At 50.6% G+C, this 17,310-nt stretch overlaps 1 protein-coding gene across 3 annotated transcripts; it reads right to left on the reverse strand.

Annotated features, from left to right (window-relative positions):
- Nucleotides 1-3,778: 3,778 nt before the first annotated feature.
- On the reverse strand, nucleotides 3,779-13,809 carry KAZALD1 (Kazal type serine peptidase inhibitor domain 1). 3 transcript variants are annotated; one of them, XM_033130555.1, is made up of 5 exons: nucleotides 13,753-13,809; nucleotides 8,747-9,302; nucleotides 7,478-7,659; nucleotides 7,250-7,397; nucleotides 3,779-7,067 (listed from the first exon to the last, which is right to left on the reverse strand). In XM_033130555.1, the coding sequence occupies exons 2-5, from the start codon at nucleotides 9,246-9,248 to the stop codon at nucleotides 6,973-6,975; spliced, it is 927 nt and encodes a 308-aa protein (XP_032986446.1). In that variant the 5' UTR covers nucleotides 9,249-9,302; nucleotides 13,753-13,809; the 3' UTR covers nucleotides 3,779-6,972. The 3 variants fall into 3 exon arrangements, with proteins under 3 accessions (XP_032986446.1, XP_032986447.1, XP_032986445.1); XM_033130556.1 differs by lacking the exon at nucleotides 13,753-13,809 and adding an exon at nucleotides 9,691-9,841 and having other exon boundaries at nucleotides 7,478-7,638; XM_033130554.1 differs by lacking the exon at nucleotides 13,753-13,809 and adding an exon at nucleotides 9,691-9,841.
- Nucleotides 13,810-17,310: the final 3,501 nt, after the last annotated feature.

Here is a 17,310-nt window from a genome sequence, read left to right on the forward strand (position 1 = left end):
AGCCCGCCCTCAGCCCCTGCTGCCCCTCCCCCTGGGTCCCCTGAGTCCCCAGCTGCTCTGAGCTTTATCTGTCTTCACTGACCCCCTGGCCCAGTCCTTAGCTCCAGCTCAGCACAGTTCCGGCTGCTTCCGCCTGGTCTGTATCTGTTCCCCATCAGAGGCCCCATCTGAGCTCCAGCCCTTCAGCAGCCCAGATAAAAGAGATGGATGGAGGTGAGTTTAGGGGGCGCCCCTCCCTGCAAGCCCAGAGCTAGAGCCCTGAGTTCTGACAGGGGCTCCCTGAGGAGGGTTGAGGGTGAGGGTGAAGACTGCCAAGCTCTCTGGAAGCCCAGTTCCTGCCCATCCACACCTTGCCCTTGCCCGTCCCCTCTTCCTAAGGCTCAATTCCTAAGGCCTCCTCCAGGCAGGCACCAAGACGGCAATCACCCCATCCCCTAACACACACAGGAAGCTCTGCACTAGGTACCCGGTTTCCATCTCCATGCAGGTCATCAGCCCAGAAACAGTAATAGTAAAATTGACCGTCTGTTGAACACGTATTGTATTCCAGACACATTATTTATAAGATCTCTAATCTCATCACAACCTCTATAGAGTGACTTCCATCACTGTTTTGCAGAGGAGGACACAGAAGGAAAGCTAAGAAACTTGTCCCAACTATACACTTAAAAAGCAGAACTGAGATTCAAACGTGTACTGTACAACCTCATGTCCCCTCACCTTGACTTGAGCCCCAGTTCTGCTCCCAAAGACCCATCATTACCTTTCAAAAACCACTGTCCCCAGCGACTCCACTGCTGCTCCCAGAATAGAACCCCTTCTGAAACCTAGTCACACTGTGGGGTAGGGGGCGGGGAGCGGGAAAGCCAGAGTTAGAACTTGGATCCGCACGGGGGCCAGCTGAGTCCAGGAGACCTGTGGGGCCTTCTCCAGCCCTGCTCCAGTGGTCTGGGGTCGGGGGGCAGGTGAGAGGCAGAAGTGATTGTCCTTAGAGTCCTCGGCTCTTATCCTGGAGACCCCGTCACTTCTCATAGAGACAGTGTCTTTTCTTCCACGGGACTCCAGATGCCCATCACCACCGTCAAGTCCGTTCCACCTCCCATGGTGCTGCCCCCAAGGGGACAGGGCAAGACTTGATTGTGGGGTAACATTCATCACCAAAACTGACCTTCATAACTGTTCATCCCGTTCTGAGCGCCTTCAGTTGCCCAGATGGCAGAGAAAATGTCAAAAATAGATCCAGGCCAGAAACCAGCCTGTGTCTTCAGCCTCTCCCCCACCCCCTACCCAGTGGGGCACAGCCCAGAAACCTAAGATTGTAACCCTGGGAAGAAAAGAGGGACTTAAGGAAGGGAGGAGAGGCAATGAAGGGACAGAAACCATGGTTTTAGGGTCAAGTAGTCCAGCATGGGAGGTTGAGAAGGACGGGGACAGACGTGAGGTTACTATAGACCAAAGGTGAGGACGGCATCTGGAGACTTCTGGCCTTGACTGCGTCTGGAAAACGTCTAGGAAAAGGTGGGGAGGAGGAAGAAAGGAGGTGTTCTGTAAACTTGTCCAGGTCTAGGCCCTACCCTTGTGTGAGCCCCTGGGCTGAACTCAGGCTGGAGGCTGGTAATGGCAGCTAGGCAGGCAATGACCCAGGTAGCTGGGATAAGTCTTCATGGGACAGTGGTGTTGTGAGCACTGACTCACCTCACCCCACAGTGAGTCACCTAAGCCAAGACAAGCCCTACAGCCTACACTCTTCTCCTCTGCTCCTAACACATCTGGGACCCAGCTTGAGCAGGCAGAGGACTGGAGACCATTATGGGCCCCTGGCATGGAGGTCAGAGAAAGAGAGGGATGACGCCACCTGAGCTGGCCTCCCAATTCCACCCCAAGACCGGTGTATTCCTGCCACCAGAGCCTCTATCTCTATTCCCCCAGCTCCATCATTACTCCCCTCAGGCCCCATCTCTATCCACCAGCCCATCCCTCCCCAAGAGTTCTCAACTATCCCCGTTACCTGCAACTGACTCCCAGAGCTCCTCTCACTGCCTCCCAGACCTGGTCCCTCCTAGTCTCTAAATACCCTCAACCCTCATCATTGCCCTCTGACAACTTATTCTTATCCCCACCCTCCCCAGTAATCAGACATCATTCTTCCTCCTAAGGTGCTTAGCACTGAGTGGAGGAAGATTTGGTCTTCATTCACGTCCTTACTCTAAGTGGACTTACATAGCTTTTCCGTATTTTAGAAAGAATCTAGTCATTCAGAGGGTTGGGGAAATAACCAAAATATGTCCTAGGAGGTAATCCACCTGTCTCCAGCCTCTTTCCCTCTGCCCTTAGCTGCCTGCACACTAGAATAGTCCTAGCTGACAGCATCTGAGATTTTGAGCAAAAAAACTGGGAATCTCCAAGGCCACAGGGTGTTTAAGCCTGCCTACTCCTTACACAGATGCACCTAGCAGAATTTCACATACATGTGCATATAATCCTATAAACATATGTGTATGTAATTAATTTACATGCACATCTTAGAATAGAATATAAGCTCCATGAGGGCAGGGACAATGTGTTTTTCTGTGATGTATCTCCAGCCCTATACAACGTTGGCACATAAATATTTGTTGAAAGAATGGCACATAATGGAAGATGTACTTGCAAATAAATGGATACATACAGCTATCTACACAGAAAACAACATCCATATACGAGGTCTGACAATTAAGTGTGTGAACTTGCCACTGTGCGCTTACATTGGCAGCACTGTAGAAACAGCTCGGTAAGGTTTCATAACTTTGGTATATCAGTGTCTCACAGCTGTGTTCGTGTCGACGTGTGGCGGTGTCTTGCTGAGTGGCATTCATTATTGTTGTTGCGTGTTTTTGTGTGCTGTCGTGAGACTGTCTGAGCTTGAATTAGGGCAACGAACAAACATTAAATTTCTTGTTAAACTTGGCAAGAGTGGAAGTGAAATCAGGGACATGTTAGCTCAAGTTTATGAGGATAATATCGTGAAGAAAACAGCAGTGTACAAATGATTAAATATTTTTCTGAGGGGGGAGAACGTGTCACTGATGCAGAGAGGTCAGGGTAGCCAGTAACCAGCATAACTGACGAAAACATAGCAAAAATTCATCAAATTGTGTGTCAAAATCATCAACTGACTGTGAGAAGCATAGCAGACCAAGCAAACATTGATAGAGAAACAGTTAGAAAAATCTTAACTGAAACTCTTGGCATGAGAAACGTGTATACAAAAATAGTCCTGAAGCAACTCACCAATGAACAAAAGCAAAGGGAGTTTTTAGCGAGTAAACAAATAACTGTAGTGGAACACCCTCCATATTCACCTGATCTGGCCCCCAATAACTTCTTTCTTTACCTGAAGATAAAGGAAATAATGAAAGGAAGACATTTTGATGACATTCAGGACATCAAGGGTAATAAAACGACAGCTCTGATGGCCATTCCAGAAAAAGAGTTCCAAAATTGCTTTGAAGGGTGGACTAGGCGCTGGCATCAGTGCATAGCTTCCCGAGGGGAGTACTTCAAAGGTGACTGTAGTGATATTCAGCAGTGAGGTAAGTGGCACTTTTTCTAGAATGAGTTTGTGAACTTAATTGTCAGACCTTGTATACCATGTATACAGGGCATATAGACACACATACACATATAACTACTATGAACATGATATTTATTACATATAGATATCACACAGATATCACATATATAATACACATACATGTGCACCTTCACATACATAAATTAATGCAAAGCGAAGCACCTTTTTACTCAAAATTTTCCGGTCAACTTAACTGTCTTAAATTAAATGGCCCAGACCTGGCTGCCATAACCCAAAATATCCACCAGGTGGCACTCTTTCGCCACTTCCTGTACTCCCAAGTGTTGCCAGAGGGGTCGCCAGAGGTGTCGCCAGAGATGTCACCTCTTTCGACAGAGGCACAAAACTTGCGGAGCCCTTGTATCCCAGGAACTTTCCCTTCCCTCCCTCTCCTACCAATCAGCGCGGTGTGCTCCCAAAGTCTGCGGTCTCCGCCCTCTCCAAAATCGGATTCATCCTCTCGCGCTTCCAAGCCTCGGTGCAAGGGGCGGATTCCCACTTCAGGCTTCAGTTCTGCTCAGCCTGAGCTCAAATCCACCCGGGTTCACTAGCAAGCCAGAGTGTGGGCTTCACCGGGACTCCCTCACCTCAGACCAGGCTCAAGGACCCTTTCTCCGGGCCTTCGTAGTGAAGAGCAGACAGACTTGGTGGCCCCATTCTCCACGACGGCCTGAGAAGGGGGTCAGGGTCATTTGCACACTCATGGCACCTACACACCTGTACACACAGCCCCCTTGGGTGTACGCCCCACATCCTGTCCTGGAGGCCCAGCCTCAGTCAGCCAAAAGTTGGGAGGAGAATGGCCAGACCCTGGGACCCTCGGCTTGAGAGGGTCTGGTGCTGTTTAACCCTTCCTGTCCCCGTCGGGTCTTGATTCCGAATTTCTGGTTCGGAGGTGGAAGGAAGAGTGTTCATCTTAAGCAAACTACTTAAAATCCCGGAGGTGGTGGGGGATGTGGGGGAAGGTGGGGACAGAGCCTCTCCCACCTCCAGTCCTGGGTCATTCCGAGTCAGCTTTCCTGGAACCTCACGTGTTGGGCATGAGCAACCTAGGACGAAAAATGCGGCGACGGCTTGGAAACCCGTGGGGAGGCGAAGCCGGGAGTTCTGGCAGCAGCTCAGCTACCCCCTCCTCCTCCCCTCTCTCCCGCGGGAGCGGCGGGAAATTATTTATTAAAACGCCGCCCGTGCTCTCATTTATTTGCGGTGAATAATCCTCGGCATCGCAGCGCGTTTATTAAACCTTTCGCGTCCCCGCATTACTTTAATAATAAATCGCATGTCACTTTCCAGCGACGTTATTAAAGCCGGTCGCTGGAGCAAAGGCGGGGGTGGGGGGTTGGGAGTGGAGGCCGCAGCAGGGGTTCCTCCTATTCCAGGCTGTGGGGCCTGAACCTTCGGGGCCACGGAGGGGGAAACTGAGGCTGTAAGGAAGCTCAACTAGAACGTCCCACAAAGTCTGCAAAAGGGATCCAGGAGTACCGGCTCACGTGACTCTCTAGAGTCGGGTGGAGCCTCTGCTCTGCAGGTGGGCGGGGTAGCATCAACGGACCCGTCAGGGGGCGGCGTTGAACCCAGCTAGGCTGGAGTCACCCACAAAGAACAATTCCCAAGCTGCTGCAGAACCCAGACCCACATCTCCTCTCTTCTGGTCTGGACGAGCCCCCAGCCACCACCACACTGCTCACGTCTCTACTCCTGCTTCTGCAGTGGCCTTGGAATTTGCCCCAAGTGTGTCAAGGGTAGCTCCTGGAGCCGCGGGCCTCCAACCAGGACTCTGCAGTGAGAACTGTCCTCTGGCTTAGTCTCTGTAGGAGCCTTGCTGTTCTGTGAGAGGGGCGGCCAAGCCCTCGGGTTGGGGTTCCAGACCACGCCCCTCTTAAGAGGCCCGGCTCCTGCGCCTCCTGCGTTGGGCCCCAGAGGACAAGCTCAGACATCGAACAAACTGTGATTTCTCCCCTGGTGGCGCCAGGCTCCGGGCGGAGCCCAGGCGTGCAGGAGGCCGTTGCCACCCTATGTGGCCTTGAGAACTTAAGCTTTCATCTTCTTTAATCAGTCAATAAACACTGCGCCTCACCAGTGTCTCTGGGTCTGGGTAAACAGTGTGGAGAGAGCTTTGGAGAACGAAAGAGTCTGGCTCTGTGAGGGACCCCCAGTAGGATAGAACAGGTCACAGTTGGAGCAGATGAAGGAACAAGCTGTGTCTTTGTCTGCGTTCAGCAGGGAAATGGGTGGATTCCTACGGGAATCTTAGGGTACAGCCCATACCTGTGGTTAAACTTCTCCCCTCCTCCAACCAGTTTATGCTTCTATACTGGGTCCTGCCTACAGAGTGGTTCCCTACGCCGCCTGGGGAGTAAGAGGTACAGAGGACCAGGCAATCTAGCTGTAGACTAGCACTGATGGAGAGCAGATTGGAAGGATACCCTCCCTCCACCCAGATGGCTCCAGCCTTCCTCCCTAGAGGGCAGGGCAGGCCCCAGCTCAAGAGCCCTCTCTGTACATCTGGCAGACATATGCTTAGAGAGCAGGACCTAGTGCTTCTGGAAGCCAGAGTCTTACTACCATGAAATGCAGTCTTCATACGAGTATGCACATCTGCATGAACCATCTGTTCATCTGTGTGTCTCAGTTCGTTCATAAATCTTTATTGCATGCCCACTGTGCCTAGTCCTGTGCTAGGCATCATCCAATACAAAGTGGTATAAGATATGTGCTGGCCTTGTGGAGTTTTCAGAATGACAGGAGAAATTAGATATGCCCAAATGCCCATCTTATTGCACTGAACTAAAACCAGGCTTCATTGTGCTCTCCTGGACAGCAGACAGCAAAGAGGACTGCAGTTAGTAAGTGCAAATGGGCCTTGGGAGAGAGGGACATTTTCTTGAAGGTGAGTTTTGAGGAAGGGCAAACTGAAGCCAAGCAAAGATTGGGGACTAGGAAAATAACAGCAGGAGCTGTGAGGAAAGGCAGTTAGGAAGACTAGCTGTGCAGGCTGGGGGGAGGGCTGCTGGAAAGCAGGGGAGGAACACCTCGTTTCTGTACCTTTGTGTCTACTCCACTCCTCCCAGCCCTCCACCCAGCCTAGAGACCAGCAGGCAGCTGCTGTCTGCCGCCTGGTTGGTCCATGCATCTCCTGCATGGGCCCCTTTGTATCCCACCACTCCTATCCCCTGCCTCTCTCCTTACCCTCCTCCAATTTTTGTCTCCTACCACCATCACCACCACCACATCTCCCCCACTAAGGGCATTAAACAATCTATCTGTGAAGAGGCCTTGCTCTCCCTTTCCAGATCTTTTCAAGAGCAGGGATGAACGCTATCCCCACTCACCCACCCCCATGGGCCAGGGCTCCGGCCCTAGTAGTAATCATCGCCCTCTTCACTCTCAACCTCCTCCTCAGGAACCAGGTGCAGGGATGGCAGTGGGGGAATGCCTGTGGAGTTCAGCTGGTCTGCGAACACAGTGGGCAAAGGAGAAAGAACAGGAAAGAGGGGCTGTCAGTACCCACATTCCCCAGTCTGGGAAAGCCACACTTGCGTGTATACCCACATGCACATACAGACATCAACACACATTCAAGGGCCCGAATCCACCATTATCCCCCTACCCCCAGATTCCAGGGCTCCTCCTTACCCGGTGTGAGTACAGTCAGGCTAGCTGGGGCCTCCACCTGGCCCAGGGCATTGCGGGCCAGGCAGCGGTAGGTGCCCTCATCGCTGGGACGCACAGCCTGAATCTGTAGCCAGCCTGTCACCTCAAACCTTTGGGGTCCACCCCTAAACTGGAGCCAGAGGAGAAGTCAGTAGGATCCCCTAGGCAGGCCCTGGGCTGCCCCGGGGAGGCTCTGCTCCCTGCTCCTACCTGCACAGAGATGTGGGGGTCATCCCCTGGCAGCTGAATTTCCAAGCCATCCTTTCTCCACTCGATGGAGGCCATGGGGTAGGCAAACACCTCACAGCCAAAGATCACATCCTGCCCCGTCACATTCCAAATGTCATATGGGTGCGATACGATCTGGGGCTCTGGGGATGGAGGTGGGAAGCCTGAGAACAGGATGGCACATGCAGTCCAGCAAGAACCCCATATGCGAACCATTGTGAACATGTTGGTGGGAGAACACAATATATGCCGAGGTAAATATACCTCCATGAACACGATATGTATGACACACCACCAATGTAGATGCAGGTACAGACAGGGTGCAAACGCAGAGATGGAGATGTACGCACAGACAAGATGCACAAAAAAGCACACAGACCTACACCTCAGCTTGGCAGCCACACTCTGTCCCTGATTGCTCTCCTGTCCTCATTCCACCCTCTAGGCCCCTATCCCGCTGGACTTGTAACCAACACCTCCCCCCTCTCTCCCTCCCCCTTTTCTAACCAGGTCCAGTTGGCAAAGGCCCAAAGAGCAGACCTTCCCCCACCCCACCCTGGGGGCGGGATTGTTCCAAGTGGCAGAAGCAGACAACCTGAAACCCACCTGGGCAGCAGGCAGAAAGCCTGGAGTTGTGGGAGAAAGTGTTGGGACCCCCACCGGGTGTTTGTTTTCCTGGCAGCCCCAGACAAACCAGACCCCTCAAAGGGGCTCAGGAAGTGAAAGTTACTAAAGCTGCCAAATAAAACTTGAGGCTTGAATGGCCCTGAGTCCCCTGGGATGGGGGAGGAGGAGCTAGAAGAGCCCCTTCCATCACTAATCCCTCGGCGCCAAAGAAGTGGGGGGAGAAGCGGGTAGACTGGGTTAACAGGTCGCTCTATGAAGCCACCCAAACGAAACCTGATTGCATCGCACAGGAACCCAAGTCTCCCTGCCTGGGCTCCAGCGGTGTGGGCATAAAATGGGAGTCTCTTCACTTTCTTAGTTTTGAGGCCAACCATTGGCTATGTGCCTGCACCCTCAGAGGGTTGGTCTCTGCTAGTCAGGTCTGGAAAGCTTTCACGCAAAGCTTCGGACCCGCCCTTTCAGGCAGCGGCCTCTGTGGACCAGCAGCGAGAATGGGCTCTTAGACTGGACTAGAGGCCTCATCTTTTTCGCTCCGCTGGCCAGAGACCAATGCCTTTGAGGGTCGGGTAGCAGTGCCTCGAGGAACCCCAAGTGCTGGGGGTGGGGCCCCCGGGTCAGGCATACCCGATTCGCAGGGCCCTGGGTGCGCCACAGTGAGGTTGGCGTCCGGCCGAGCGCGGGCCGCTTCCTGCAGGCGGCAGATCTGCGCATAGGTGCGGCCATCGGAACCACAGAGTGGGCGCTGCGAACGGCAGGCACACAGTGGCTCCGGCACCTCTCCGCGGCTCAGGTCTCCGCCTGTATCCAACCGGCACTCAAGCTGCTCGCCGCAGCGCCCGTAGAAGTGGGCGCTGGGATCCAGGTCACAGAGCTGGCCCTCGATGTTGGCACACTCCCAGCAGCAGTCGCACGGGTCGCGCACCCGGCCTGCCAGGCAGCCCCGTGGCGTGGCGCACTCCTCTGGCTGGCAGGGAGCGCAGCCCTCGCCCTCCGCCAATAGCCGCAGCCAGCCGCGCTGCAGGTAATCCGGGCCTGGGGACGGCCGCGCGCCAGTCGGGGGCGGCGCCTGTACCACCAGCAGCAGTAGCAGGGGCAGCGCCAAGACATCTGCGGGTGTCTGTAGCATGGTTAGCTGGAAGCTCTGCGAGCACTCAGGGCATCAGCGTGCGTTCGTAACACCCTGCCAGGGAGGAAAGCCAGGTCCGCAGGTCAGAAGCAACCTCACTCTTCCTCGTTGGAAAGTTTGACCCTAGCACTGCCTCCTCCCCTGCTACCTTGGAGTTAAGCAGACCCTTAATACAGAGGTAAAGTGACCCTGCAGGGGTCATCCTGATCTGCTGGATGGTAATTGATTGGACTGTTCTTGAGGAGGGGGAGTGTTGGGGAGAGGTGAGAAGGGGTGATGAAGCTCAGACACGCACACCACCAGCACCACCACTACACACCGTTCAACTCTGAAGCTTCCTGCCCCAGAGATGGATTGGAAGGATGGCCCCTCGAGAAGTACGGAATTGTTAAAAAGGGTAGGAAGGGAGGGGGGTTGATGCCCCGGGGTCCAGAGCGCTCACCTAGTGTCGGGGACTATGCCCTTCAGGGAAGCAGTGCTTCAGTCGGAAAAAGCAGGCAGTGGAAAGAAAGCAGAGGCCAACAATCGGTTGGGCCCGCTGGCCACCCGCTCCGGCTTGAGGATCTCTGAGAGGGCCCACGGACTTGGACTCAGAGAGCAGCTCCTCCGCCCCTCTCTCCGCCCCTCGATGTCGCACCCATCCCCCCTCCAGTTCCGAAGCTGCCAATTTTATGCAGCCGCACAGGACCCTCCTGGGCCACTTCCCCCCAGCCTGGGCCAATGTCACAGTGAGAATAGAGGAGCGGTAACCAGACACCGAAGCTGGGAGAGGACCAGAGACGGGATGGGGCGGGGGTTGGGAGTAGGGAATGGGGGGGGGGGGTGTCTGGGAAGCTCGAAGAGTTGGCTGACCGACTAGGCCCTGTCCCATATGACTTTACAGTCCCTTAATTCGGTTAGAACAACTGCATAGTGGGGAGGCGGTAGGAGCTGTGGTGCCAAGTCGGTCGCTCCTGGAGGGCAAGGCCACCCAACTTCGTCTCCCCGCAGCCCAGGGCCGGCTTCCCGGGGCGATTGTAGGCTTGTCCATCCAGCTTCCCCACCAAGGCACGCACCAGAAACTGGGCGCTTACATCTGCCTCCCCACATCTGGCCTCCTCCTCCCTCCCCACATCCGGCAGGTGCTTCAACTGTGGATGAACAGTGATTAGAGGTCCGAGAAGACCGGCTGCCAAAGGGAGAGGTAGGCGGGGCCCCTCCCGGGTCGGGATTACAGGTTATGGTTGAGAGGCTAGCAGGACAGGAGGCATTTGGTCTCGCAGGGGCCCCCAGCGCCACCGTGGCACTTTGGGCTGGGGGCGGGGAGGAGAGCATTTCTGGAGGCCCGCCCGCCCGCCCTACCGGGGGGTCTGTCTGCCAGGCCCCGCCCCGCTGGCCTCAAGCGGTTTACAGAAGCTGCGCTGCAGTTCTGTTTCTAGGGGGCGGAAACTGAGCTTTGCAGCAGGGGAGTGGACTGTATTTAGGCTCCGCCCAGAAGGACCTGGCTCGGAGCTGCTCTCGGGCTGGGGGCTCCGAAACAACCCTGAAGTTCAGGGCGGGGCCGTGGCTTTGAGACCAATGAGGAGGGGATGGGCTCCGCATGCGTACTGGAGGCCCGGAGAGTCGAGTTCCCGGTTGTGGTTGGGACTCTCTTCCCACCTGCACTTTTCCAAGCCCCATCACTTAGGGGTCTTCTAGAAGCATACATGCTACTCCTCGCCAGGAGGGCTCTGAAGACGTGGGCGAAGGCAGGTACACTGTCACCTTCTCAAACTCAAAAGAGAGACTGGAAGCGAACTTTACGCGGTGTCTCGAAACTGTCGCGAGAATCAGAACAGGAAGTCTAGGAATTCATAATGGGAAAAGACCGCGGATTTTAAACCGGGAAAAGAATGGGCGGAGCCAGCTATAGCTGATAGTTATGAACCCCTATCCTTGGTCATGGGCGCAACTGAAGTGCCCACCGCGGGCAGAAATGAACTGTGAGAAAACTGCAAGAAGCCCGGGGAGGAGGGGGGGAAGAGTGGGGAGGAGAGACTTAAAATTGCCGAGGCTGCCGGATGGCTTAGTTCCTTAGAGCCAGAGCGCTGAACAACAGGGTTGCCAGTTCGATTCCCACATGGGCTAGTGAGCTGTGCCCTCCACAACTAGTTTGAAGGACAACGACTTGGAGCTCATGGGCCCTGGAGAAACACACTATTCCCCAGTAAAATTAAAAAAAAAAATTGGGAGGTGATTAATGGAGCCACCAAGAAGAGGCCTCTTGCTCTACTTAACAAAATGCTTCCAGGGCAGAGATCATTGCCCGGGATACAGAGCGGAAATAGTCTGGGATCTCTTAATGAATTATTACCTGCGTCTAAGGCTTGACGCCAGAATTTAAACAACAAACTTTGCAAACCTAGAAACTATTAGCTTACCCCACTTTATTGTAACCAGTTGTTTACTTTCAGTCCTTACGATGCTCCAAGCATCTGGTATTAAGAATCATGTCTAACTTACCACTGTATCTCACGAACCTAGCCCCGTGTCTGGCGACACAGCAAATTCTTACCGTGTTTCCCGAAAATAAGACCTAGCCGGACAATCAGCTCTAATGCGTCTTTTGGAGCAAAAATTAATATAAGACCTGTGTCCGGCTAGGTCTTATTTTCGGGGAAACACGGTAGTAAATAATTGTGAATTAAATTTGGAAATCAAATTTAAGCTGATTTTCTGTGTTGCTGATGGAGAAGGCTAGATAGACAGAGAACGAGCGCCCTCTGGTGGTCTTGCGGTTGGTGACGGGAACATTAATCGTATACAGTAAGCACCAAAGATGTTGACTATACAGGAATTCTGCTTTTATTAAGCAGAGACTTCTTTCCAGGAAAACATCACATATTGTGAAAATACTTTTAGAAGGAAATTGTTTGCCTAAGACACAATTTGGTCTTTGTTCCCAGATCCTCATTAGCTGACACTTTATCCATTAAGGCTCCAAAAAACATTCACACATTCAATAACATCAATTCGCATCATAAATGGTAAAGAAATAGCTAAATATTTTGCATATTCATACTTTGAAAATGTTGACTCGGTTTGACCTGGTCATACAAAATTGTTGGGCCACAGGGAAAGGATTCTCTAATCTAGATGTGAGTCCTGCAAGGAAGAGAAGCCAAATGGCAGTATCCTTTGCACATCTACCTGAAGGAGACTAGATTTAGATGAAGAGGGTGAAGTTAAAATTTGTTGAAGAACAGATGGTCCTGCCTTTTTCCTCTCCCCACCATTTCCTGAGATGATTGTACTGAAGAAGGAATGAGGTATCGAGAGTGTAGTTTGCTTTCCCTGTGAGTTATAGCCTGGAATTTACAGGTTATCATACCTTCGCTTTCAGGCACTGACACATGAACTGACTGAAATATAATGGCAGAATGAAATGGGTCCTATACAAATAAACAATATAAAATGAAACAAGGCATCAAGGGTCAGTGTGTAACTTGGTAAGAAATTACTTGAGAGGACCCATACATTCTAATGTCACTTCATGAGCCCTGATTTGATACAGCTGGTGAAAGTCGTGGGTTGCAACTGTGAGGAAGAATTAGAAATGAAGCAAATGGTCTAGATTGACTCATCGGAGATGGATACAGAGGAATTGTGCTTCCCCTGAACATTAGAATCAGCTAAGTCAAAAAGGGCTCACCATAGATAATTAAGATGTAGCTACCTACTATGCCAAATAGGTGAACTTGAAGTGAAAAATATGTGTAGGAAAATAAGGTTAAGTGAAAAGGAGAAGTATATGGATACTGATCACAACCGTGTAAATATTTATATATATCATCAATAAACACCCTAAGAGAATTTGGAATGAGCCAAATGAGTGAGTATAATGCTCACTATTTTATTAAATTATTTTTCATAATAAAAAAGTAGACGCTATTGTTATAGGGAAATTAGGATGTTGAGGTAAACGTAGAAACTTGGGACAATTGGGTGGTAAGATAAACATTATAATTCAGCTATATGTTACCAAATGAAAGCTGGAATACCTAGGCATTAAGGCAAGTTGAACAAGCTTTAAGACTTGAAGAAATAGAGATCCAAGATGGCAGAATAGATAAACACTGTGCCTGCATCCTTCCGTGAAAACATTAAAATTACAACTAAATTATAGAAAAATTAACCTGGAGAACCACCTGAAATCTAACCGAACACAAGTCCTATTAACTGAAACTATTAAAAAAAAAAGCCACATCGTGACTGGTAGGAGGGGCAGAGACGCGAAACAGGCCCCAAACCTCCGTGTGGCGGTTTCAAGAGGGTTATCTCAGTTACAGAGGTTGCCCCGGAGGAGCGAGGGACACCGGCCTCTCACCAGATTCCCCAGCCCACAGTACTTGTGCTGGGAAGAGAAACCCCACAATATCTGACTGTGAAAAACTGGGAATTCCGACTGGCCAGGTGGGACGGAAGGTCGTGGGAAACCCAGCCGTCCTCTTAAACAACCCGCGCTCAGACTCACTCAGACATTCACCTTGGGCTCCAGCCGAGGGATGGTGACTCGGGGGGCATCAGAGGCACACAAGAGGCAGACTGAGGTGTGTGGCTTGGAGCGAGGGCTGGAGGACAGTTGCCATTTTCCCTGTAAGGCATTCTCCTTCGCCCATGCAGCTGGGAGGCAAGCATCATCTTTCCTATGTTGAGGCCTCCCCCTATGCTTCCGGCCAAATCTGAATCTGATTGGCCTGGTGAACTTCAATGGGACCAGGCCCCACCCAACTTGACCAATACCAGACACACTTTCTAGAGCAGCCAGCCCACCCACACTGCACTCTTTCTTGGGAAACTATCAAGAGTTGGGCAGGCCCCAGACAAATGCAAATGGCCTCGGTGTGCTCTGAGACTTTTGCTGAGTCATTCCAGGCTCAGCGCTAGCACCAAACCAGAATTTTTGCCTTGCCCCATTAATAGCATTTTAGAAACTATAGTATAATTATCAAAACCAGGACACTGACATCACTACAAAACTGTTAACTAAACTATGGACCTTATTTAGATTTCACTGATTTTTATATGTCTTTTTGTGTGTGTCCATATTGAAATTGTATCATGTGTATAGGTTTGTGTAACCATAGGTGAGTAAATGGGTCTTCTAAATGCCATCCTCATGCCAAGGGAAACACTAGTAGTATCTATAATACTATGTCATTTAATCTATAAGCTGCTTTAAAAATTATCAAAAGCTAGTGAAGGGAGAGGAGGCAAGTTGTCATAGCTAAATACTCTCACACATTTTCACACTCTACATCTACATGTTGGGGCAGCTGTGGGCATGGGTTGAGTCCCAGGGTCACTGATTGAAGTCCACTTTTCATTACTGAGAAAGAGATTTGGTGGTGACAAGTGATGTTCTCCAAAGCAGCAAGTTCTTCAGTCCCAGCTTATATCCACTTATTTGAAGAAAATTTTCTGTAGGTGAGGCCAATGAAATAACGTTCTACTGAGACCTCTATAGTGGTTCCTCATTCCTTCCACCATTATTTTATATGACGTCCAGATGATTCCCATATTTCTATCTCTGGCCCAGACCTCTCTCCTGAACATCACACCAATATATCCAAACAGCTGATGAATCTATTTTTGATATTTTCTTCCAAGCAGCCTGCATCAGAGTTATGGCTCCCAGAAAAAGCATCATTATGTCAAATCATAGGGAAATATTTGATTGACTCTGCTTGGGCAATGTGCTCAACAAGAATTCATCACATGGCCAAGGCCTGGCCAGTCTGGAACATGAGTCTCAATCTGTAGCAGATGCAGGCAATGTTCCACCCACTTACCCTTGGCTACACCAAAGGTTACCTGTAGACAGTTCCTGTACAATCTCATGGGTCTCTGCTTGAGGAAATCCTCCAACCACTACAGTGAGCTCAGCTAAGAGGGAAGGCTAAAAATGCCAGAGTTGACTCAGGAGCAAGCCATACCCAATGAGGGCCAGGAGTTGGAGGATAAATACCCCTGTTTCCTTTCCTTTCAGTGGGATAATTCTGAGGTGTATTCTGTACAGTCTTGAAGAAGAGCTCCAGTGGAATTGAGAACCAGTTACCCTCAGTGGTAACCCATTCATTGATACACCACCCTTTATTTGCTTCTCTTACTTTCCTTTTCCCTCACTGTGTTTTCTGGGATAACCTCCCAAACAATCCTTGTCTTAAGATTTGCTTCCTGGGGAAGCAAAACTAAGAAAACCCCTGTAAAGGGAGGAGGCCATCTGTCTGAGAGCCCCATCAAGACCATATGGAGGAGGAAAAGGTTTGGACTCCAAAACTACATTTGTTTGTGACAATATCCTTGCTCATATCCCACATTCAACTTCGGTTCTTAAGACATAACCGAGTTTAGTGTCGGGTTCTGTTGGGAGCTGGGCAATAGGTTAACATCCAAGATTGCCCGAGCTGGCTGTTTCCCGGAAAGCAAGCAAGAATCTGGGAAATGCATGCTCCGAACTCTCAGGAAGAAATGGTGGGATTCTTTCTCAATGGGCAATGGAAAATAAGAGGAGTGTCAGTCAGGAACTACTTGGCTTTTAGGCAACTAACCACACAGAAAATCCTGAACTCCAGGAGAGCATCAGAATATGAGTGTAATGCTGAGCAGAGAATAACTGCTACCTCTGTGCAGTGTGGGCAACTTAGTACTAAGAGAGAAAACATGTTAGAAAGAACAGGGCCTAGAAAGAACAAACCTGAGGCTCAGCATGAACCTCTGAGCACGTTCAAAAGTCCCTAAGACTTACATGTAGATATGCTCAGCTCCCAAAACCCCAAATGCCTTCATGAGTTTTCTACCATTTTCACCAAGGATAAGGTACAGAAAGAGAGGTACCAAAGGTAACAATCAGAAGAATTATGCCTAGCAAACCTCTTGCTGGCTCTGTCCTTTGATTGGGGGAGACCCAGGTGGGGAAATTGTTGAGTAGAATCACACTGATGTTGAACTCAAGAAATGTGTAGAACATGCAGCTTTAAATTAGGGGTTGAGATCTCCAGGGTCCAAAGGCTTGATTTGCTGTCACACTGCCCCCTACATTTTAAAAGAATGTGGATTAATCACAAGAGAAAAGGTTACTGTGACCCAGGCCTTGTGTCTTGGGAGCTGCCAAGTGCTAACACTGGCCCAGCCACCAGGCACCTGGGCAGAGAGGGCAGCATCTGCAGTGGGAGGCAGCTGAAAAAGTCCACAGTGTAGGAAGGGCCTTCTAGGAGAAATTCTTATTTTAACTTAGAATCCAGGCTTCTAGTCAGCTTTGCCAGCAGCCATGACCCATCTGCACCTCAGTTTCTTCTGAGAAACAAGGATGAATTCAGCCTTCAGACATGTTGTATTTGGCAGTGTTTTAAAATGTTTACTTAATTGCCAATATTTCAGTTGTGTGAACTTTTACATAAAAATTCAGAATGTAGGGGCCAGAGTTACCAGGGTAGGGTGTTCAGAGAGGCCTTGGGGAGAACCCCCAGCTGCTCCTAGTGCTGAGGTAGGGAGATGGGAGGTAAGAAAAGTCAGAGCTAATATCTAAGTTGCCGGTACTGCCAAATTTTCTTGAAAAAAAGAAAAACCGGGAATCTGGTCTGCCCAGCAACAATTGGAGATGTACCGGCTGCTGTTTTAGGTGGGACTGGCCCTCCAGCTCACCATAGTCCTGAGCTGGCCTACTTTCCTCATTTAGGATTCCTGCCTGCTCCTATAGCCTTTAGTTTATGACCCTTAAACTACACTATTCCTTCAGCTCTAACATGGAATAACAACAACAATAGCTACTACTTATCAAATGGCTTCAGTGTGCCAGCCCCTGTGACAAGCAATTTACATACATCAGCTTGTTTCAGACTTACAAAGGTAAGATTATGAACCTTATTTTTTTAATGAGAAAACAGCTTCAGACCTGTAGGTAAGTTTGCCCCCATCCCACTGACCAGTAAGCAACAAAGCCAAGACTTGAACCTGGGACCGCCTAAGTCCAAGGCCTGAGTGTAACCATCACACTATCACACAAAAATACACTATCACTATAGTTTTGTCAGCCTAACTTCAG

This window comes from Rhinolophus ferrumequinum, chromosome 16 (genome assembly GCF_004115265.2).
Source record: "Rhinolophus ferrumequinum isolate MPI-CBG mRhiFer1 chromosome 16, mRhiFer1_v1.p, whole genome shotgun sequence".
NCBI lineage: Eukaryota > Metazoa > Chordata > Mammalia > Chiroptera > Rhinolophidae > Rhinolophus > Rhinolophus ferrumequinum.